This window comes from Tenrec ecaudatus, chromosome 14 (assembly GCF_050624435.1).
Source record: "Tenrec ecaudatus isolate mTenEca1 chromosome 14, mTenEca1.hap1, whole genome shotgun sequence".
NCBI lineage: Eukaryota > Metazoa > Chordata > Mammalia > Afrosoricida > Tenrecidae > Tenrec > Tenrec ecaudatus.
In genome coordinates, this window is record NC_134543.1 from 120,935,696 (window position 1) to 120,959,310 (window position 23,615).

The 23,615-nt window shown below is 44.5% G+C and overlaps 1 protein-coding gene and 1 non-coding gene across 4 annotated transcripts; both read right to left on the minus strand.

Moving 5' to 3' along the window:
* Positions 1-1,710: 1,710 nt before the first annotated feature.
* LOC142427076 (small nucleolar RNA SNORA70) lies at positions 1,711-1,844 on the minus strand. Its single transcript, XR_012779905.1, has one exon. It is a non-coding gene; the product is annotated as a small nucleolar RNA SNORA70 (small nucleolar RNA).
* An 8,243-nt stretch (positions 1,845-10,087) lies between these two features.
* On the minus strand, positions 10,088-23,279 carry GTF2A2 (general transcription factor IIA subunit 2). Of its 3 annotated transcripts, none has more exons than XM_075530813.1 (5): positions 23,134-23,279; positions 16,645-16,765; positions 15,882-15,986; positions 12,392-12,518; positions 10,091-10,412 (listed from the first exon to the last, which is right to left on the minus strand). In XM_075530813.1, the coding sequence occupies exons 2-5, from the start codon at positions 16,714-16,716 to the stop codon at positions 10,387-10,389; spliced, it is 330 nt and encodes a 109-aa protein (XP_075386928.1). In that variant the 5' UTR covers positions 16,717-16,765; positions 23,134-23,279; the 3' UTR covers positions 10,091-10,386. The 3 variants fall into 3 exon arrangements, with proteins under 3 accessions (XP_075386927.1, XP_075386928.1, XP_075386930.1); XM_075530815.1 differs by lacking the exon at positions 23,134-23,279 and adding an exon at positions 18,765-18,870; XM_075530812.1 differs by lacking the exon at positions 23,134-23,279 and having other exon boundaries at positions 10,088-10,412; positions 16,531-16,669.
* Between the last annotated feature and the right edge of the window lie 336 nt (positions 23,280-23,615).

A 23,615-nucleotide genomic window follows, 5' to 3' on the forward strand; every position in this document is an offset into this window, starting at 1 on the left:
GGAAGGGGAAGAGAGTGCATGCTGACAAATTCCTTTATTCTCATAGTTTATGAAGCCTGGGAGGCCAGGATTCTGGGTGGAGGAAGGTCTCATACTGGTGGGTTAGAGATGAGTCCCAATCATATTCTTATAACCAAGATCAATCCCATAATATCCTCCCATCATAGTGCTGCCTTAAAGTGACCTCTTACAAGGACATGGCTGATTGCAATCTGGCCGGCAGCTTGATAGGAGCAGACATGTGACAATTGCTCTTACTGCTCAGGGGACAGTCACTCCCCCTCCCCTGCCTCCAGCACTGGTGTTAGGTTGCTCCTTCAATGAACTCAGGGACCTCTGAGATTAGGGCACATCCCACTTGGTTATGTATGTGGTTACCTGTCATTAGAGGGACTTACATGCCTGGAGAGTATGTAAGATAATGTTGAGAATACAATCTCTCTCTCTGCTCTGATCTGGTTCCTGAAGCCATGGCGGAGGTGAGCACCCCAAAACGTTTGTCTGTCTCTAATTTCTTCCCTTCAATTACACATTGGTCCCTTAGGACCTGTGTGGATGTGAGGCTAGATCTCGCAGTTTGGGGCCCATGTAGGGGAGCAGGGTGTGTGTGAATCAGTCATTTGAACTGTTAACACCGAGTGTATGGTCTGAAAGGTACAACCCCCCCCCCCCACACACACCACCACCACTCAATTCGCAATAACAAATAAAGACGGTCAGATAATTGGTAATGTCTGAGGGACAGTTTGCTTTCCTGTATTCTTCATTGATAGCTTTTTGGGTTCTACACTCAGCTTTTCTGACGGATCTTTTGGTTTTGGAAAAGTAGACCCAAGCTGGCTCTTAAGGAACCCTGGTGGCATGGTCGCTACGCATTGGGCTTCGATCCTCAAGGTCATCAGGTTAGCAGTTCGAAACCACTAGCCATTCCATGGGAGAAAGACAGGACTCTACTCCATAAGAGTTACTGTCTCCATCTCACAGGGCTAGTTCTACCTCGTCCTATAGGGTCACTGTGAGTCAGTATCAACTCAATGGCAGGGAGAGTAGATGAGTGGGGTCTTGGTGCCAGCAGTGAGTTTCAGCCGGCTCCTATTTTGGTGGTGGTGGTGTTGAGTTCAGCAAGCAGTCATTGAAATGGCACGTGACATGAGGGTTCTCTCTATGTTGGGTTGCTGAGAAGCTGCCCAAGGTGAAAAGCACAAATTTACATTTCTTACTTTTATAACACTTTGCTTGACATTTCATGCCCATAGCATACTCTTTACTCTCCCCTGCACCCCCAGGAAGTTCAATTTATTTGGCGGGCACAGGTGAGGCAGGGCCCAGGGCTTCCCAGGCCTCCATGAAAGCAGGACCCACCCTTTGCCCAATGGGCCATGGTTGGGGGTGTATTTGACTTGGCAGGTATCCTGGATGAGGTGCTTCTCAGTCACCATCTCAAATTTATCCGCATTAAACTTGGTGAAGTTCCATTTCTTGGAGATGTGGATCTTCTGCTTCCCAGGGAACTTGAACTTGGCCCTTCATAAAGCCTCAATCACTTGCTCCTTGGTTTGAAGCTTGGTGTGGATGAGCATGATGACCTGACCAGTGTGGAGTTTAGCCACTCTGCCTTGGGGTCTCCCTAAAGCACATCTCATCCCAGTTTGGAGTCTAGGTCAGGGCCGCAGAAATTAGCCAGGCCAGAGCCATCGAAGAGCAGCAAAGGGTTGTCTGCAAGGTCCCTTAGCACAGCCTCTACATGCCAGTAGGCTGCATACACTACTGAGGAGGCTTGCTGTTTGCAGCCATTGCACACTGGCCCCCACAGGAAGGAGGACGGTTGGCTTAATTGACTGCAACTCCTTACTCTTCGGTAACATTAATCTGCACCAACAGCTTCTTCTTAGCGCTCGTAAGTAATGTTCACTTTGTCCATAGGTCTAAAAAAGTGGACAGAACTATGCTTGTCATATTTATTGGTTCATTTAATAAAACTTGTCATACTTTTGGTTGAATACATTTTTATACCTTCACATGTTACTTCAGTCAACAAACATGTAACATAAAAAGAAAAGGTGCCAAACGAACCAAACACACTATCCTTTGTTTAAGCTCTGTGTTATGCCCCAAACTCCCATGAAAGATTATGAATGAATTATGCAATTCCAGAAAGACTTCAAAGAGCTAAAAAAAAGTTGTCGGAACAATTGCTGAAAGTTTGCAGAAGTGGAAAGAGGATTTTCAAATATGAACATAATATATGTAACCACTGGACGGTGGGAGAATGTTTGCCTTCTCTGTGAAACACCAGGCTTCCGTTCCTGGGCAATCCAGGGAGGACAAAAGTACCCTCCACCCATCCGTGGAGCCTTACAGGTAGCTGTGCTGCTGAACAGCTCTGAGCAGAGCTTGCACAGCAAGGAAGACTAGGAAGAAAAGCCTGGAGATATGTTGAAAACCAGTCAATGAAAACCCTATTTACTTGTGTATTGAATAAAGAGATTGAGTCATTAGATCACCTTGAGGTTTCATGCAGTTTTGAGTCTCTGGTCTGTGAGTCTCATTATGTGACCAGAAGTTGATGTGGAGGCTGGTCCCAAAGCTCCCCCCAAGCTCACCGCCATTGAGTGAAACCTGATTTATAGTGACCCTATAGGACAGCAGAATGGCTTCTTTGGGTTTCCAAGGCTGTAAATCTTTCTGGGAGCAGAAAGCCTCATTTTTCTCCTGGGGATTGGTTGGAGACCCACAGGGGCAGGTCTACTCTGTCCTATAGGGTCGCTATGAGAATCGAGCCAATGAGGATGAATTGCTCTTTGCTTTTATTTAAATTCCATGTCTCATTTTTTGAGGATATGCCAGACTTCTCCAAACGACGGCACCATTTTACATTCCCACGAACAATACACGAAGATTTCCACACCCAAACATTTCATCTCTTTTCAAACAGTCATTCCCGTGGGTGTGAACTGATATTCCAATTTTGAGTTGCGCTTCCCTACTGCCTAAAGATGTCGAGCTTCGTTTTGCACTGAGTCATTCTCGACAGCAACACATTCTTCTTGGCAATACACCATATTAGCTATACACCATATTACCTCAATTCGAAGATTAACTTCTGTAGCACAATTGCCTAACAAAGCTGGCGCCATCCTCTGAAATGAAATTCTCTTTTCTTACCACCTGTATCAAATGGCCTTTAGGCAAGAGGGAGTGGCTGGACACTGACGGATGTCAATGCTCCGAGTGCTAATCTGCTGGACACCCTGATGCCCACATTCTTGGGAAACCTCACCGTGGAAAAGCATTTGGCTGTGTCTCTAGAGGTCACTGTGCATGATCACAAAAAGACCAGTTTTCATTCTTAGTTCTGACAACAGATACATTTATGATTTACGGCCTCGTGGGAGAGTATGAAGTGGTATAAGGTCTCGCAGTGACCCCTCGCTGTAATTCCAGTAACGCCTGAGCAACACAATGGGAAGATTAGGCTGTCTCGACTTGAAGTGTCTGTCGTGTGGTGCCCATGGAAGTTATTAAAACCGACAGGACAAAGGGTCAGCTTTTGACATATGCATCTCTACCCAGGCAAAACCAGAGGCATGTGCGGTAGCTTGCCTGAGTATAAAAGCTAGTTGTGACAGGTGGAAGATATTACAGATCCTAAGCATTCCACACTGCTTACCTGAATGAGTCCCAGAAACACCTGAGTTTAATTAGACCAAACAAAAACCTGCTCTCTCATAGAAATGGCCTCCAGCTCAGCACGGTGAGTAAATCTCAGTGCAAGTCGCCCGAAGGTAGCAGAAGTGCAGTTAGCAGGAAAGTCTGGATCGAGCTGCATCTGACAGTTCTACTCTGGTCAGCAACTGTCCAGTCTGTGTCCACGAGTTAATGCTTTTCACTGAGGACACCATTCAGACCGCCCTCATCTGGAGGTTGGGTCCTGGAGTTGTCTTACCCTGGTCCTGTGTAGACTTAATATTCTCCTTAAATTAAAAAAAATGCAGTGAGAATATAAAATTGAAAAAATATGTAGGCAAAATTCACTTTTTGTTTGAATTATAAAGCTAATTTTAATTATAGAGCTAATTTTAATTATAAAGCTAATTTTTTAACTTTTAAGAGTTAATGTTATTCAAAGGTTGTCAGCAATACAAAATAATAATTCAATAAAGTATAACACACTCTCTTTTAGGAGAAACATGCACTGATCTCTGCTCTGTTCTTTAAAAAGTACATATTCCTGATACACATATATTAAAACATTATAGACATCTATTTTTTGTCATGTACCACAATTCCTTTTTAGGAGGTCAATATGCCTCAGAGATATAGCTGGGCTGAAATTTTTAAGTCTGAATAGGAATTAACTGGGATAGAAAAGAAACTAGGATACCCCAAGACAAAAAGAGGAACCTTAGATCCAGGTTTGATTTTCTCAAACTCAAGTGGAGCAGGCTATGTGACGGTAAGCAGTGAAAGCTAGGCCGCGAACATGGGAAACGGTTACAGATTGGATTTCAAGGATGAGAGTTGGTGTTCTTCTGAGTCATGCACGGCAAGGGTACACTTGAGTGACACCATAGGAGGTCACGATTGCACCCTGTAGGCTAAGCCAGTTAACCATTACTCTAAGACACTTAACCACCTATTGGCCAATATACTGCTTGCTTTTGCCCTATATTTCTCTCTGAGGCGCTTTGGTGGCATGGTAGATTATGTGTTGGGCTGCTTGCTACCTGCAAGGTCATTATTTCAAGACCACCAGCCACTCCACAAGGATGAGGCTTTCTCCTGCCTTAAAGATTAGTCTCAGAAATCCTCAAGGAATGGGTTTATCCTGTCCTACAGGGTCCCCATGAGCCACAATCAACCTGATGGCAGAGAGTTTTGGGTTGAGTATACTTTTGTGAGATTTCAGTGAGTGTAATTATTCACAGAATGACGTATTTCTAAGAAATAATCATTCTAATTTCTACATTCCACTACTCTACAGACTTGCCTCCTAGCCATTATGTTGAACCTTAAAAAGTATTTCATTTTGAATAATTACAACTAATACAAATTCTAGTTACAGAATGAAACTTCAGAACTGGGGGTCCTGGGAACTAAACCATATCACTGGTGCCCAGTAAAAGAATTTCTAAGATTAGGAAACAAGGTCAGCAGAAACCCATCAGGACTGTGAGGTGGAGGTCTGATTTCCCATAGAAACGCTTACAAATTTGCCTTGGATGGGAAGAATAAGCAAGAGCATTGTCTGCTGGACTCTGGTGAAGTTTTTCTGCTAAAACTTTGAAGTTTTCAAAACTCTCTAAGTAGAAGGTATCTTCTTTGGCTCTCTAGAAAATCAACAAGCAGAATGCCTTGTTGTTAGGGGCTGTTGAACCAGTTCGGATTCATAGTGAGCCTAGCACAATAGAACTAGCACTGCACCATCCTCACAATGACTATACTTGAGCCCATTGTTGCGGCCACTCTTCCAATCCATTGAATCCTTCTTCTTCTTCTGCGACGACTCTATTTTACCAAGCATGGTGGCCTTTTCCAGGGACTGGCCTCTTCTAACAACCTGTCCAAACTATGTGAGACAGTCTAGAACTACTGGCTTCGAGGAGGCATTCTGGTTATATGCTTACCAAGATTTTTCTCTTCTAGTAGTCCACAGCATCTTCAATATTCTTGGCTAACACAATTCAAATTAATTAGTTCTTCCATCTCTCTTATTCATTGTCCAACCTCCACATGGGCGTGAGGTGAATGCAAATACCATGGCCTGGGTCAGGTGCACCTTAGTCCTCCAAGTGACATCCTTGTCCCTTTCAAGAGGTCTTGCCGAGCAGATGTGCCCAAATGCAATCTCTTGATGGATTCTTTTTGGACTTCTAAGAGCACGGACTGTGGATCCAAGTAAAATGAAATCCTTGCTGTGTCCTTTCTCCATTTAGCATGAAGTTGGCTATTGGATTAGTTGTGAAAATCTTTGTTTTCTTTACATGAGTTGAAATCCATGAGGGCTGCAGTCCTTCATCTTCATTAGCAAGTCTATCCAGTCATTGCTTGCAGCAAGCAAGGTTGTTGATGTCTCTCTCTAATCCTGATGTCAAGTTCTTCTTCATATAATCCAGCTTCTCAGATTATTTGCTGAGCACACAGAGTGAATAAATATGATGAGAGATACAATTCTGAATCACGTTTCCTGATTGTAAACCGTGTTGTATTTCCCCTGCTTCATTCACGCAACAGCCTCTTGGCCCAGGTACAGGTTCCACATGAGCAAAATGAAATGCTCTGGAACTCCTGTTCTTCTCAATGTTATTCCTAGTTTGTAATCCAAACAGATGTCTTTGCCTAGTCAATAAAACACAAAGAAAACTTCTTTAGAATGTTCTGCTTTCAGCCAAGATTCATCTGACTTTAGCAATGATATCCTTTGTTCCATGTCTTCTGAATCCAGCTTGAATGTCCGGCAGCTCCAGTTGATGTACTTCTGCAACCATGATTGATTTATTTCAGCAAAATTTTACTTGCATGTGATATTAATGATATTTGATAATTTCCACGTTCTGTTGGGTGACCTTTCTTTGGAATGGGAACACATATGGATCTCTTCGTTGGTTGGCCAGGTCTTCCAAATTTCTTGGCATAGTCCAGCAGTTCTTAACCTGTGAGTTGCGACCCTTTTGGGAGTCGAAATGAGCCTTTCAGAGGCACCGCCTAATACATCCCGTATAGCAGGTATTTTCATTACGATTCCTAACAGTAGCAAAATGACAGTGATAAAGGAACAACGAACATAATTTTATGGTTGGGGGTCACCACAACATGAAGAACTGTATGAAAGGGTTGCGGCATTAGGAAGGTGGGGAACCACTGGCATGGTTGGATGAGTACTTCTAGTGCTTCCGACAATTCCTGGAGCCTTGTTTTTGCTAATGCTTTCGGTGCAGCTTGGACTTCCTCCTTCACGATCATTGGTTCCTGATCATATGCTACCTCTTGAAACGGTTGAATGTTGACCAGTTCTTTTCAGTAAAGTGACTATTCTATCTACTTTTGGCTCTTTCTACTTCATTCAATATTTTGCCCATAGTCCCCTTCAGGATTACCAACTGAAGCCTGAAGCTTTCTTCCCATTCTTTCAACTTGAGCATGTTACTCCCTTTTGGCTTCTTAACTTCCCATCTTGGCAAACTTCATTATACTACTTTACTCTTTTCTTCTGGAGCTGCTCTTAAAAATTTTTTTAAAAATCATTTTATTGGGGGCTCGTACAACTCTTATCACATCCATACATACATCAATTGTGCAAAACACATCTGTACATTCATTGCCTGCCCTCATCATTCTCAAAACATTTGCTCTCCACTTAAGCGCTTTGCATTAGGTCCTCATTTTCCCCCTCTCCACACTCCTCCCTCCCACATGAATCCTTGATAATTTATAAATTATTTTGTCATAAAAATTTCTATTCCGCTCTTCCATGTCCCAAAAACCTGTTTCCATGACTGTTGTTCTTGGCTGATCTACTTCTGCTTTGATCGAACCACTTCCACCCATTTGTATCAACGACTGTACTTTGTGTTCAGGATTTTACAATCACATTTCATCTCATTACAACTCTTCCAATAAATGCTTCAAGATCTTGATTTCACTTGTTTAAAATTTCCATTGAAAGCCCCATTCTGAATTTGTAGCTGATCTTGGGTGCAAGCTTCCACACCCATCCAGTGGACACTTTGGTCAGCTCTATTTTCTGTAAGCTGAACCCATAGTGATAAATACGGTGTTGGCTATTGTTTCTGTTAATTGCTGGTCCTCTTCAATGATGGCAAGAACGAGATTTTTCCCTCACAAATTAGTTTGTCACTATGTATTTTATCTTCAATATCTTGTGCCTTATAATGAGTTATCCACGTGTGAAATGCCAGGTCGGGACATTGTTCCCATAAGCTTTTGGTAAAGCGTCAATGCTCTTCATTATTCTTCCACCGAAAAATGACAATAAATTTGATGTTTGCTTTTACTTTAAACAGAATATATATTATTCTGCCAGGGCAGTGGTTCTCAACCTTCCTAATGCCGTGACCCTTCAATACAGCTCAAGTTGTGGTCCCCGCCCCAACCATAAAATTATTTTCGTTGCTATTTCATAACTGCAATTTCGCTACTGTTATGAGTTGGGCAACCGCTGTGAAATGGTCTTCCGACCCCCAAAGAGGTCGCAACCCACAGGTTGAGAACCACTGTGCTAGGGGCTCTTTTCAAACTCCTAGCTTCTCCTTAGTGCCTCAAACTAGATCCTGTTCAGATGTAACTTGTTACAGGTTTAAGTTGATGCAAAAGAAGAAAATTTAAAAAATCCATGTTATCTTTTCTTTCTACTTTACTAATTTTTTCTTTAATCATTTTATTGGGGGCTCTTACAATCCATACATCAATTGCAACAAGCATATTTGTATACAAGTTGCCATTATTTTGTAAACATTTGCTTTCTACTGCAGCAGTACTTGGTATCAGCTTTTCCCCCCTCTCTCCTCCCCTACATAAACTTCTGCATGACCTTTGGCAAAGTCAAGGCTCAATTTTTTTTCAGGGTTATGAGCTAGAACAATGCTTCCTTACATAAAATAACGTTCACTTTCCTCCAGCTTCAGGTCAGACTTTAGCTTTGATCACAATCAACATGATTTTTGAACTTGAAAAAAGGGGACTAAACACAACATAAAAAAACCCACAACTTCATTTTAATAGGTTTATGAGGAGCTATTGTGCTGAACTGCATAATCTGTCAACATAAAAAAGCGACCCTTCCTAAGCATCCTGAACTAAAGTTGAATTGGGGTTGACCACAGGATGGGAATGCCAATAGCCTAGTCTTACTAAACGACCGGCCAGCTTCCATTAACAAGTTGGTCTTGATTGCCCTACTGTCTGGTGCTAAAATCGCCTGGTGACTGACATTCTCCTGCTTTGAGATCATCAGCTAACTTCGATTAGTAAATAAGGAGAACTTTTCCTTAAGTACATAAATAAGAGTGCAACATTTAGCAGGGCTTTTAATTCAAAGGAACAATCATGCTATAGAACAGTGTCCCCTAAAGCGGGGCATCCTCTCTCCTGTGGGTGTTACAATGCAGGCAGCGGTGAACGCAGATACACTTCTCTGCAGATTATGGGCTACACAGAGTACAAGGGGAGTATGGAGTAATTTTTTTCTGAAATGGGAGCAGATATAAGAATTTTGGGAATCTAGGAATATAAACTAGAGTGGCTAATTAAAAAAGAATTTACATATCACATAAACGCACATTTTATGTTGGGAATAGGTTTTTAATTTTCCCTGGCTATAGAAGTTGTCTAAAGGCTTTTTTTCAAGTTTTGTTATACTTTAAATGTTTCAGTGCAAAAATCTTGACTGTTCACCACAGTAATTTCATACTCATCTTTGTGTGACTGACAGTTCACTCAGCAGGTCCTCCACATTCATCCGTATGTGGTTCTGTGGATTTGTTATTCTTCTGTTACTTGGTTTAACCACGCTTCCGTGGATTGGCATTCAGGTTGTCTCCAACAGGTTTTGTGAACAGTGTTGTGATGAACGTGCATGAATGTCCTGGCTCCTATTTCTCCATGTTATCCGGCCAGTAGTGAGAAGGCTTGACCATCTGCTATTTCTAGTTCCAATTTGCAAAGAAAGTGCCAACTCCTTTTTAACAGTGCTCTAGTCCCAGCAGCAATCTGTGTACGTTTTTGTACTTCAAAAACTTTTTCCAAGTAAAACAGTACTTTCGTCTTTACTGACGTCATCAATTGAGGAAACTAGCATGGCTACTGAAATGAACAAATTTTCCTAATGTCCTTTGCAAAGACCATGATGCTCAGAATGCTTGTTAATAACTAGGCAAATGCAGAGACAATTCTATTAATGGCCACCAGGAGTCGAGTGAGCGTGTGTGCGTATGACAGTAGGGGAGTTTTTAAGGGGCATTGAGTTCCTGTGTGGGAAGATGTAAAACTTTTGAAAATGGTGAGTGTAAATAAGATCACTGGATTGTATATATTTTATCACAATCAGAGTACAGAAATGCTTATCCAACATCCTCACATTGCCCCACCAGTTATTACTCAATTCACGGTTTAAAATGAGTTTATTACAGAACGCTTGTAGGAAGGCAACAACTTCTGATTTGTCATTAAAAAAAGCTCAGTGTTTCCATGCTGTCTGGTAAAGGTAAGAGGCTACAGCTCTAAGCTTCTTTCTAGGGGGATTCTGGGCCAGCGCAGCACAGCGTAGTCATTTCTGCACTGCTAGAATAAATTAAAAGTCTCTTCTATGCTTCTCCGCAAAAAGCGACAAACAAGAGAAGACGGCCAGGCCAAGCCCGTTCTCTTTATTCATTCTGTAGTGCTGGAGCCGGTATCTAGAGAACAGAAGACAAAATAAGCTCAAGGCGCGGTTTCGTTTTCCATGGAAATATTTGAAGACTGCATTTAAACACACACATACACACAATGGGGACTAGGAGTGGCAGTGGCTTGAGGGGTAGGGCAAAAGAGGGGGCAAAGTTCCAGGGAGAAGCAAGACAAAAACAGCCCAGGAACTGCAATAATCCTCAGGGCAGAGGTGAAACGACAGTGCTCGCCTCTCTACCTCTATGTGCGAGGAAACTCCAGTCGTACGACATGTCTTTATGTAACTGCTGTGGAACCCTGTGGGGTCCAAGCCTTCTAGCCTCCTCTGCCCTATTTTATATCACGAGAGAGCCACAGCGAACAAGGAGAAGAGGATTTAAAGATAGGTCCTGGTATCGCAGAGAGCCCAGTTCTCGTCTCTCTCTTAGGAACCCAGCTTTAGAGCAGACAGGTGACTTTGGGAACAAAACGAGCTCACTTTATAGCAGCGCTTCATTCATTGGGCATCACGTAGTATTTTCTTAATGATTCAAACACACCTGTCTGTAAATGCCAAACCATTTTGATTGTAATTTGGAGGAAATTTTCTGAGATCGCATGCTTTTGTGCTGCCACAGAGAGAAAGCACACAAGCGAGGCTTTTCTCGAGCCCCTGAGATCAGGCAGGAGGATTTACAACTCCTCCTGTACGCTGGGAAATACAAGAAGCTTACATGTTTAATAGAGGGCAGACTCTCAGGGCCTGCCTTTACGCGGCTGCTCCAATGCCACTCAGCGTGTTTGCGACTGTCTGCACCCACTTTCCCCTGAAACGCTGTCCTCGTCAAAATGACCGAAAGACCCAGTACCCGATGACTGAAATATCTCGAAGTTCTCTGACTGATTGCGTGTGCCAGGGACGAGTATAACTGTTGAGACTTTCTGACATGTGGAACAGACTTTCTTTAAGAGGGGCTAAATGTCTAACTTCGTAGAGTCATTGCGATGACGTTTAAGAAGAATCGTTAATGTCTTGTATGTGAACAATGGAAAGCTTAGAAATGCGGGCCTACACAAACAGACATTGCTTTACAGGAGCACACCTAGAAGACTAGAAGGTTATACAATACAATAGTACAAGTGGTTAAGGTGCTGCGTAGGATTTTTCTGTTGTGCGCTTTTCTGTGCTCTACTCTTCTTCAATGATTCGCTATTCCGTTTGAATACCAATTCATATGCACAAAAAAGTGAATCATCTTAGAAATAAGGGCTTTCTACATTTGTTTTCCTCTTAAAAACCCCCGTTTTGCAGGAAAACGAGTCTTTCTCTATTGTCAGGAACAGATGTGCCTTTGACACAACATGTTCAGAAACTAAAGTATACGAAGGAGCTTCCAAAGTTTCATGGAAAAATGGAATGAAAAGATAATGTGATTTCCCCCCCACGAACTTTCAGAAACTTCTCTGTATATTAAAATTTAAAATTAGCAAAGCAGAAACAACTACCTATGGAACAGGAAGCAGGGATGCCTATGTCCAAAGCTGCTACGGCCTTGGGACCAAGCTCCTGGGTCTGTTGTGGAGGCGACATCTGCACCAACGCAACAGACAGGCTAGCCACTACTACAGCGAGAAGGCTTTTATTGACAGTTAACGACTACCCGCTTTTAGGTAGTTTGTTTTTAAATCTAAGATGCCACAGGATATACAGTCAAACTCCATCAATGCTTCCTTACAGAAAAAGGTGGCTGGGAAAGGCAGATTGAGCACTGGGTATCCGTAACTGAAACGAGGACAGTTTACGTTTGTGCTTCTGGCCGTCCTCACACAATCTAGCGGCGACCCGGAAGCGTGTTTAGTGCAAGGAGCCGTCTGAGGTCTGAAGTGCGACTCCAGCTGAGAGGATGGCACCTTTCCAGACGGGAGGCTTTTCAGATACAGATTCCCCAACGCTTTAGAACAACATGTCAAGTAGTTTGGCTTTCACAGTAATTAGATGAACACTTACTTTTACCATCACAGGCTACAATTTTCACTTTATCCACTTTAATAAGCTCTGTCACCTCTCTGAATTCAACATCATTCAAAACAAAAGTCCACACATTATCGCAGAATCTGTACGTATTTAGAGAGCCCTTTAAAACAAAACATGTAGACACACCATCAAGAGTCATTTCCCCCCAAAGCATATTAATTTAGAGAACCCAGCTACCATATGTCAATAATTCTGAACAGTAAATATATGCTTATTTAATGTTTAAGAGTTCTTAATTCAATCATAGCATCTTTTAAAACAACATAAAAACAAACCCTGGAGAAGTTTACTAAGGGAAGAGTGGAAAAATATTTTAGTTAGCGGTCAACTTTCAGCACTGTAAAGAGACTGCCAATTACTTACCTGAAATCTGCAGACAAGCAGAGGGAAAACTTGAGGTTGTGTTTCTACTGCCCTCATGTGGTTACATTGTGAAAGTTCGTTTTTAAAAAGCTACATCTTCACTGAAAGAAGCATGTGATCAAGCTGCAACCCAAAAAGGTTGGTGGTCTGAACGTACCCAGCGCCCCCAAGAAGACAGACCAGGGGATGTGCTCCCTGAACGAGGGCGCCCAGCTAAGCCTAAGGAGCAGCGCAACTCTGCCATGTGGGGCTGCTGTGAGCCCAAAGGCACGTGAAGGCCCACACCACCACCTAAACGTGTACTGTGGGCATCGAGGATGCATCCACTTGGTAGAAGCAGGGATTGCTTTAACTGTGGAGCGAGGCTAACATTCCTTGTCCCATGCAACGGACATCCCACAGTGAATGAAAAGCGTTTGGGGAACGGAAAGCTTTTGATAAGCATGTGGTGAAAGTGCAAGGACAGACAGCAAAATACAATGAACCCCTGTGAAATTTACTGTGTCTTGAGACATTTCACCTGCCTAAAAAACAATCCTCTCTTCCAAAAACGGCATTAACTACACACATATCCCCGTGGAGTGTTGTCTGTTAACAGTCACAACTGGATGACACCTCATGGCTAGGAGCAGCAAGCATAAATGCACGCCATGGTCATGTGAGACCATGATAGGGTGTACGATGCAGTGGTGTGTCAAATGCCGTCTCTGCCATCTAAGCCTGGTTTAGTAAGGAAAATCATTTGATAGAGCGAACGCATACTTTATCGGGGTGAGGAAGGAGTGGGTGGGCTATTGAGCACAGGGAGCACGGAAGGAGCACTCAGGGAAGGGAGGACCGAAGGCCGGCAAGGTTTTCTGGAGAGTCAGTTGAGTCCAGAAGAAAGAGTGAGAGTTCGTCAAGGGAGACTGGGCAGGAGAAGGGAGAGCGAGCGCTGGAATGGGTGAGCACGTTTCAAGAGGAGAACGTGTGAGCAAGCCCTCAGGTGAAGACCACCACAGAGAGCCTAGGAAAAGCCTGCCGTGCACTAAGAGCACTGGACGCCCGCGAAGGATCTGAAGCCAAGGAGCGGCAGGGTCAGACTCAGGACAGGGCTTACTTGAAAAGGAGCCAGCTCTAGTGTGGTGAGTAGTGAGACAAATCAAAGGTCATTCTCAAGTTTTGGGCTCCAGGAAGAAGGTATTCATAGAAAAGCTGGGTTAGGAGGCAGATTGCCTTTGGAACTTGTTCAGCTTGAGATCCAAGGCAAGTCCTGGTATCTAATAACAGCGGAGCTTAGGGCAAAGCACAGGAGGGAGGACAGATAAAAGTTAACGAAGGCCACGAGCCTGAATGAAACTGGTCAAGGCCAGGCCGCGGAGGCCCTGGATAACTGAGGAGCACAAGGAAGGACTGGAAGAGAGGAAGTCATCAGAGCAGAGCTAACATACGATCTGGATCTGGTTCAAGGGAAGAATGGGCTTTGACAAATCAGGTATTATCAATGTGCTGTATCTTTTGTGTTCCGTGTAAACATCAAGGAAAAACGAGGCACTTGAAAATAGTGTGGACTCAAAGAGAGGCCGAGTTTGCTGGCAACTAGAGGCCCAGGCTGGCGGAAGGCAGCCGGAAGCGGAGCATGCCACTGGGAAGAGAAGACTCAAGAATGGAAGAGTGAGTCCTGCTCAGAGCTGAGGAAGGATTTGGACAACAGACCAAAGACACTCTTCTAAAGACGTGCCCCCGTCAAGTGACCTTTAATTTTAACTGAAACGATCCAAAGCAGAAGCCTACAATAAGGCAACTGGAAGACTATTTAGGTCTGCGAGTTTGACTTGAGCCTATTTCCTCTGTCACTGTGAGTTTATTTATCAAAATGGGTCAGTTTAAAGGATCAGGTTTTGAAACGACAAACCAGGCATAACAAAATCAAACTAATTTTACTAGAAACATCATGGTAAAAGTATCACCGATTCACTGGTCAAATATAAGTCTCACAGACACATTTTATTTCAGATCAATTTTTAGGCGTGTGAAACCGATAAAAGAGATACAGTCACGTGGAGAGAAAATACATGCAAATGTTAACCCTTCACCACCTGTGCTCCCAACGTGCAGGACCATGACATCGACTGGGATGTAATGAGATGCAAATGCTTTTTCAGTAAGTGTTACTTTTACTTTTCATCATAGCATTTTAAAGTAACATTAGAGTATCAACAAAGAGAACACCAAAGGAAAGCCTAACAGCTTCGTAAGTGACCTTTAGGTGTTTTCATGGGTTGATTATGTTTTTAAACCGTTGGATGCCTTTTGTACAGTTACACAGCACAGTGTAAGGATGAACTGATGTTATTGTCATCGTTTATTTTACTGTTACACCACTCGATCAATATCATGACTGGGCAGAGTTTTTCCTTTTGCATGGTTCTTACGATGGGAATTTAAGCGGAACCATCTGATGACGCACTGCCCAGCTCTGGATGTCTGTTCAAAGCAGACTGTACCACGCCTCAGGGGCCACGCCAACAGACCGGCATCTTCTTTGTAAGTTCTCATCTTTGTACGCTGGGGTGAAGTTGAGGAGGGGGGAGGCACTGGGAAGTTTCTAGAAATCACTTTGTAGTTGACTGAGCTGGGTGAAGGTCAGGCTTAAAACAAACTTACTGTTAACGAGTCGATTTCGACTCAGAGACCTTACGGGACAGGGCAGAACTGTCCCAGTGAGTTTCCAAGACTGTCCTCACTCTCCCCGCGTGGGGGTCAGCGTTTGAAAACACCCAAGCCGACCTCAGAGAGTGCTCTGCCGTCACCCGCAGGGCAGCAGCTCAGGTGTCAGGCACTGAAGCTCAGTCACTCTTCGGGGAGGGCAGCCAAACAGACGCACGCTGATGTGCGAAACAACCAAAATCTAAAAGCCTCTCTTCTTCTGCGGTGGAGGAACTTAGTACACAGACCATTTGAACTCCAGTGCCGTCTGGTTATCACAGTAATACAGTAACTGTAACACAGTCACTTTCCCTCCTGTTGCGGATACATTTGAAAGGCTCCCACACAGAAACAACCCCACTGTTGGAGTGATCACTGGCGTAAGCGTCTCGATTTAGGAAAACGTCCTTACCCTGAAATTGACTCTGTTCCTGACCCTCTGAGCCAAGGCTGAATTGATAGCCTTATCAAACTGAAGAAGAACTTGAAGGGCGAGTTGAGGGGTGATCTGTTGAGACTGAGAAAAGCAGAGGTCGTAAGCCTTCTTAGGCAAGAACACCGAAGATGTGAAACAAATTTTAAAACAGGCGGATTACCTGTGAAATTTAACTGACATCAACCAGGGGGCTCTACACTAGAATTCCTTATTCTTCTTTGCCATAAATGGTAAATAGGAAGTGAAACCTAAAAATACTTTGTTTTGGAGTATCTTGATATAAGAACAATTTTGAAAAGGAAATATGCAGTAACGTTACAAAGCCAGAAGAAGCTGTTGTCTATTTGTCCCCCACAGTGTCTAGAAAGAGCATTTAGTAAATTGAGAGAACTCAGTTACTTCTAAGAGAAAAAATAAAACACAGAACTAAACAAACAAAACCCTGGTAAATCTTATTAAAGTCCATAAAAAAATATCCAAACAAGTGGAAAAAAGTATGCTCTTAGATGACAGATCTACATATAAAGGCTAATTTCCCAAATATTGAAATAGAATTCCAATTACAGTCTTAAAAATTGACTTATAAAATTACCTAGAAGCACAAAGAACACAAGCATATGAATACCTTCTTATTCATAAGGGGTAAAACAATCTCAATTTTCCTGTTTAATAAAAACCGCGACAATTGTAATGATCGTTCCATTTAGGTAACACGTTCCCGGCTTCGTCCGTCTCCCACCTGTATGAGCTCATCTAGGCTCTCCTGAAGACTGTTTCCCAGAGTGGTGTTTCTGTATAACTGATATGCCATGGCTTGAGTGGAAGATGTCGTTTTTCTTACTCAGGCTTGCATCGATGTCCTAAAATATGAAAATATTAAAAAGGTAACTTTAAATTGTGTATATAACATAGTCTATTTCATATGCCCTAACACATACTATTGGAACTTTTAATAATTGGCAATCATAATCTAATTTAGAATGACAGGATTTTTAAATTATTTTTTTTCTTTGGCTTTGATATAGGCACTGATACTCCATGCGTGCCAGTAAGTCAGATCTGATGTACAGTAACCCACCTTACATATAACAACAGACGATGCGGTGCCGAGTCCTGTGCCACCCACATCATGGCAATGCTTGAGAGCCCATTGCCGCAGTCACCGGGTCACTGCAGCTCTTTGGGGACTCGCCCTTTTATGCTGAACCTGTTACCAGGCATGTCCTTCTCCAGTGACTGGTCTCTCCCAAGGATGTGCCCAAAGACACACCACCTTGCTTCTTTTTAAGAGCGAGCTGCCGACTGCTTTCCAGTTGGATGGGTTTGTTTTCCTGAGAACTCATGGCACATGCGATACTCTTTACCAACACATTTCAAAGGCGTCGATTTTGGTTCCATCCTCCATCTTTGTGGCCCTGCTTTTGCACACACGAGGGAATGGGAAAAAGACTGGCGGGGGTGAGGCACACCTTAGCCACCACCCAAGTGACAGCTTTCCTTTTTAAAACTTTAGAGATATTTGGGGTATCAAACTGCTGACGCTGTGGTTAGCAGCCTAAGGTGTAATCACTTCATCACCAGGGCAGAGGTTGTTTGGTTTCTAGACGGATCCTTCCGTGGGCCTCAGTGGCTGATCCGAAGAATGGGAATTTTCCCACCAGTTCTCGTGATAAGGTTTGTTGGTTTGCTTTCAAATGCTCAGAAGGAGCGCTCGTGAGCGGTGGGTTAAGGACCAAGTCAGCAGTAGAACCCACCAGCCACTTCTTGGGAGAAGAGGAGGCTGTACGCTCCCATAGGTATAGTCCTGGAAGCATATGGTCCGGTTCGCCTCCGTCCCCGAGTCAGAATCAACTCGATGTTCAGACATGATCCACACTGATGGCTGCAGTATTTGACCCTCACCAATAAGGGCGAGCCGTGGTGAGTCCCCTGCCTATCTCAGGTTGTTCATGAGTCCTCCTTAATCCGGATGCCGGATTCTTTTCACATAGCCCAGCTTCTCCAATTATTTGTTCAGCACAGAGATGGAATGGACTTGGCGAAAGGACGCTGATGTGTGTATACCGTCTCCAGCCTCAAGCCACACTGCACTTCTTGTTCTTGAAGACTGACTCTGATTCATGGAGAGGTTGTCTGAGGCCAGTGGTCTGCCTTCACGTAGTTGATAAAATGCAGATTTTATCATTTAAAAACCGTTCTAGCCAAATCCCGAATTTACTGTTACTGAGCCACTCTCCAGCTCACAGCTGCACGCCCCCACCCACTACTTTACAGTTCTCCTGAAATTCAGTATTTATGGGGTGCTTTCCATGTGGATAGCAACATACAGGGTGGTACCACACCCTCCCCCAAAAACACCTTCACTGGGTGGAGCTTTCGTTGCATGCCATTTTTCCTGCTAGGGGAGCATCGAGCACTAGATCTGAGTTAGTGCGCCCAGTGACGTTGCCCGGGAGGGTTATGGTCACAACGACGTTTTTCGTAAAAGCAGCTTCGCTCTAACCTTGCTTTTTGTGAGGGCCAATTTACGAGAACAGCGTGGCTGAGACACTTTGTGTGCTGCTTGGGAAAATGCCCCAGAAACGGTTGTGATGTTGAACACAGCTTGCAAAGACAGCGCCATGGGAAAAACTCAGGTGTACAGTGGTTCTCGTTTCAAAACAGGTGAAATGTTGAATGACAAACCTCATTCTGGATGTCTGTCAACTTTCTGAACGGACAAAATTGCCGACTTGTAGTGCCTTTGCAGTTCGTTCCACCGGGCCAGACTTTTAATCAAAGATTGCGTAACAGCGTGTGACAAAAAAGGCCTGATTGGTGGCAGACAGGGGACTGGCTTTGCCACCACAACAATGTTACCTGCACCTGCGCACGCAGCCCTCTCAGAGCGTCAGTTTGGGGCCAAAAACAGCATGCTTCTCTTGTCCCATGCACCTGACTCAAATGACCACACCGTGTTACTTCTTTTAGTTTCTGTGAAAGAGGGACATGAAAGGACAGTGATTTGATGACTCAGAAGAGGTGAAGAAAACAACAACGAGGGAGGTGCTGTCAGCCATCCAAACAGATGAGTTTGAGAAATGTTTCCAAGAATGGAAGTGCAGATTCGACAAACGTAAATGTACTAAGTGCAATGGAGAATCCTTTGAAGGTGACAAGGTTGTTTGTAAAAAAATATATAAACACATAACTTTGAAAAAAAATTCCATTTTTTCTTGGGGGTACCCCATTGTAAATGCCAGGGAGGGAGGAATAATGATATATTCTTACCCTACAAAGTTTATTACTCTGGAAAAAATAAGACATATGAAGTTAAGTTCAGGATCAAGGCAGAATCCTGGTAGAGATGTGCATCAAGTACTATGGAGGCTGCCTGTACATAGCTGATTGAAACAAATCTTTGGCTCTTTAAGGCTAGACTAGCCAAGCAATGGAAGGTCATTCTGGGCTTAAAGAACACAATGAGTAAACTTGGAGATGGTTTTGCATTATTAGGGTCTGACAATGAACAGACTAAAATGACAGCATGGACGGACTTTACAGTGCAGGCAGCAGGAAGTCAGTCACTGAACATGTGAGGCAGGAAAATCAGAATAATGGGCCGCAATATGAAGAACAGATTTGAAGGCACCGATTAGAAACACACAAGAGGGTCATAAGCTCAAAATGTGGCAGTAACAGAGATTCAACAACCACTGACTGCGTTTCTACTGCATGCCAAGAAGGAGATCCTTGTCCTTGTGCCACTTTTAGTTTAGAAGTAGAAAGGAGACTATAGTTGAGGACTAATCATCAGTAAAATAGTTGTTTTCACATTACACTTATTGGTCACACTTGGTTCACTAAGTCATTTCTACTTTCTTGGAAACATGGTTTTTGGGGGGGCTTGTGGGACATAATTCCCCCCCCCCCCCCGACCAAGGATAAATTTGCTGGGAGCAGCCCTGAGCGAGTGGTGCCATGGTTAAGCCCTCTGGCGCGGGAGGTGTGCTCAGCAAGTGCTCAGAAGCTGAGGGCAGCTAGAGAGGTCCGTCACATCCAGCTGAGCAATTCCACTCTGGCACAAAGGGTCTGCAGAGTTAGCACTGAAGATTTCCACCTGTTTATATTCGGCCCTGACTTCTCCCCCGGACCCACACATGAAACTGCATAATTGGCAATACATGGATATATCTATCGAACAGCCACCTCAAATGAACATTTCCCCCAAACGCAAATGGTTGGTATTACTCCGCAAAGCCTGCTCTGCTGTCTCACCCATGGGCACTGACAGCAAATGCGCTTCCAGTAACACTGCCTCACACTGTTAGGCAGCCTAACTTCCTCCAACTCACGTCTATTCTACCACCAGGCAATGCTTTCGGCTCTTCCTTCTAAAAATATCCAAACCCTGACAGCGTCTACTGCTGCTACAGCTACCATTCCTGTCACCACCACCTGCCCCTACACTGCATTATCATTAAGCCACCACCTTTCCCTGTTTCACCCTTGCACGGCCATCCCTCAGAACAATCCCTCATCTTAAAAGGAAAATCGGATCACTGATCGAGCCATAATCCTTTAAGTGGCAACCCCTCATCTTAGACAGAAAAAAAAAGTCCTTCTAATTCTTGCAAGGCCTCTATGGGGAGGCCTCGTCCCATCTCCCTCAGCTTATTCTACCCAGACCCTCATTCAGTCTGCTGGTCACACTGCTTCCCTGCTATTACTCCATGATAGGCATGTTCTTCCTCCAAGGACTTGGCACTGGCTCTTCTTTCTGGGAACGCTCTTCCAAGAGCTCCAGGATTCATGCTTTCATTTCATCTAAGAGTTAGTAGGTTCTTTGGACTTTCTTGTTAAATAAGAATGGGTTACCTTCTATTACTAAATTCACAATTTAGTCTTTTGCTTAAACTACATTTACAGTATGTAAAAATTCAGAGTAATTTTCAGGTTAAAAGATAGAAAAAGAGGGATTAACTGTATGGCTGTTAAAATATTTTTTCAATTGGAATTGTGTTAATGAAACATTTTCCTCACTGGGTTGTAATACGTATCTATAGAGTGCACTGATTTAAATGTTCAGGCCGATGGATACTAAAGTTAGATCATAAGAACGAAGATAAAATTACCTTTCTACCGGTCACGCTATCTGCAAATCCACGATCTTGTCTAAATCAACTCTTCGACTTGTACAGGATGTACTAAGCTCCCTCGTACAGGGAAGCACACTGCTCCAATAACTCAATGGTTTCTTCTCTCCTGCCATCACACCTGTCTGTTCTATGGATAGCAAACAAATGAGGGGTATTTCTCCCACCTTACAAATAAATGAAAAAAACCTGGACGCATTTTTCCTAACTGCAATGCGAATTCTTTAAACCCTTTGGTTTAGAAGTCCCGAGTCCTAATTTCTTTTCTTAGCTCCCTGTTTTTGCCCCCTTACAGAATTCAAAAGAAAGAGATGGTTAAAATCAGCACAGACCTTGCTAACAGCTAGTTCTCAATCCTCATTAGACCTGAGGATCTCAAACAGCTGCTCAAACCCTTCCTTTGATCACGGACCTTCACTTGGTTCCTGGGATACTATCTGGGTCGGCCTTTGCTCTCCGTGGCTCTTCCTTCTCAATGATCCTTTATTGGTTAGCAAAGCTGAGTGCTTATGGATAAAAGACTAGCTGGTGGAGGTGGGTGCCTATAGCCACTTAATTTGGGGAGCTGGATTTGACGACTCACAGAGGGTTTGGAGCCCAGTACCTTTCTGCCGAGGCTACAGAATAGTCGTCTGGCCTCTGGGCATTTACTAGCAGCCCTTAAGGAACTGTGTAACATGTCCTGAATGATTATCTGTATCCTGCATTGTAACCTATAACTTCATAGGACAGGGTCGTTGGTCCTGTTTTTTTTTTTTTTTTGTTTACACGTGCTCTCTGGCGTTGACATTGTCTCGTGGCTTTAAATGCTACTGGAGATGATTCCTAAGGGCACACACCAGTGCAGGCTTCACCAGTGAACTTCTCCGACTGCCATTTGGATGAGTGCTTCCCAGCTGGTTCTTGGTTTTCCTGGCTGCTCTACAATAACCCCATCACAGCAGTCAGGGGGTGGGGGGGTCTTTTAAAACACCGCTTCAGACAGGGCACTCGTATGTACTCTGCTCAGACCCTCCACTGTGCTCGTGTCTGAGTCCTGCCTGTCCAATAGGACCTTCCCCATCAGTTAGGTTCCCCTTGCTTCCTTGTCGTCCTTTGAACACGACCATCACACTCCTGGCACAGAGCCGTCATACTTTGTTCTGAAATTGCTTGCTCACCTCAAGCTCCATTCAGCTTTCAGAAACTGAGCCTAGTCAAGAAGTGTCTACTCATTAGTCAAGAAGTGTCTACTCAGTGAGACATGAACTGACCACCACCTTTAAAACACCAACGTCGACGCCCACTACAGTACAATCTCACCATCTTTATCCCGGTCCGGTTTTTGGAGGCACCATTGATTTCATTTAGTGCCTCTACCTGGAGAGTGCAAGTTACACAAGGGTGGAGACGTTAGTCTGTTTCATTCCTGACTGTGAACTAGATCTCAACAGTCCAGGGTCTATAGTGGGAGCCAGATAAATCCGGAGCACGGCAAGACATCACAAAGGATGTCTGGTGTATATCTGTTGCGGGAAGGGTAGATAAGCAAGGGTAAGGAGATAGGGGTAAGGCGAAGCCCCAAAGAGGAGACAAACAACTGAGCAGGTAAGAAGAGAATCCTGTACCCTGCTCCATTCGTGTGTTAAAATCACTTCCAGGACCTGATAGCGTTAAACATTCCGTATGAAGGCTTCAAATACTTGAGATGTTGTGCAATGCGCAGGAGGCGAGTCCGACTTCACTCTGCAGCTTAAGAGACTTCATTTACAAGGCTACCAGTCCGGACGTGCGGGAGCCTTCTCACTTCTCCATCAAGCACCCAGGCTGAATGCCTTTCATTGGCGGCGTGCTCTCAAGAGGGTTGGGAGGCCGACTTCCAGCACGCTGGATGCACCGCGTTCGCTCGTACGCGACCGCACAAAAGCCCGGGGCTGCTCGCCAGCTGTGTGGGTGGCGGCGCGGGCCGGCCCGCCTGCCGGGCCCCATCCCAAGCTCTCACCGTGGGTCTGTAACGGCCGGCCCCCGGGCCCTGCAGAGCGCCAGCGGCAGCACCCGCCCGGGGTGGACCGGGCCCCGCACGACCCTCCCTCCGAGCCCAGCGCACCCAGTACCTGTAGGGAAGGCGCTTCCCGCCGCGGAGCGGACAGAAGCCCAGCGGAGGCGCCCACTTCCCGACAGAGCACCTCTTCAGCAGCCACAGAAACTGCAGAGCTGCGCCCACGACCCGGAAATACTCCCGAAACCGGAAGTGACGCCGGCCGCGCGCCCCCGCCCAGCCGAATCCCTCTCGACTTTCGCGGGAAGGACGGGAGGTGGGGCGAGGAGGTGCGTGCGCTGTCCCGGACCAATCGACCAGGGTGTAGGACCCCAAGCCAATGTCATTGCCATCGCGTCGGTTCTCCTGGCAACGGCCTAGAACCGCTCCTTACAGTGTGGGAGGCGGTCCGTCTTCCCGGAAGTAGACTGCCCTGAGCAGCTGCGTGGGTTTCAACTGCTGACCTGTTTGTCAACGCTTAGCCCACCACGCCACCCGGAGTCCTTCATTTCTGAGTACCCAGGGTAAGAAAATTATCATTTATAATTCGCTGGTCAA

Excerpts from the sequence above, each read along its gene's own strand:
- GTF2A2 (XM_075530812.1), bottom strand. The coding sequence starts at position 16,608 with ATGGAACGATCATTACAATTGTCGCGGTTTTTATTAAACAGGAAAATT. Across the intron at positions 15,987-16,530 it reads TACCCCTTATGAATAAGAAG|TCTCAACAGATCACCCCTCA; the intron begins GTATTCATATGC and ends TGCTTTTCTCAG. Across the intron at positions 12,519-15,881 it reads GGAACAGAGTCAATTTCAGG|GGCTCTCTAAATACGTACAG; the intron begins GTAAGGACGTTT and ends TTTGTTTTAAAG.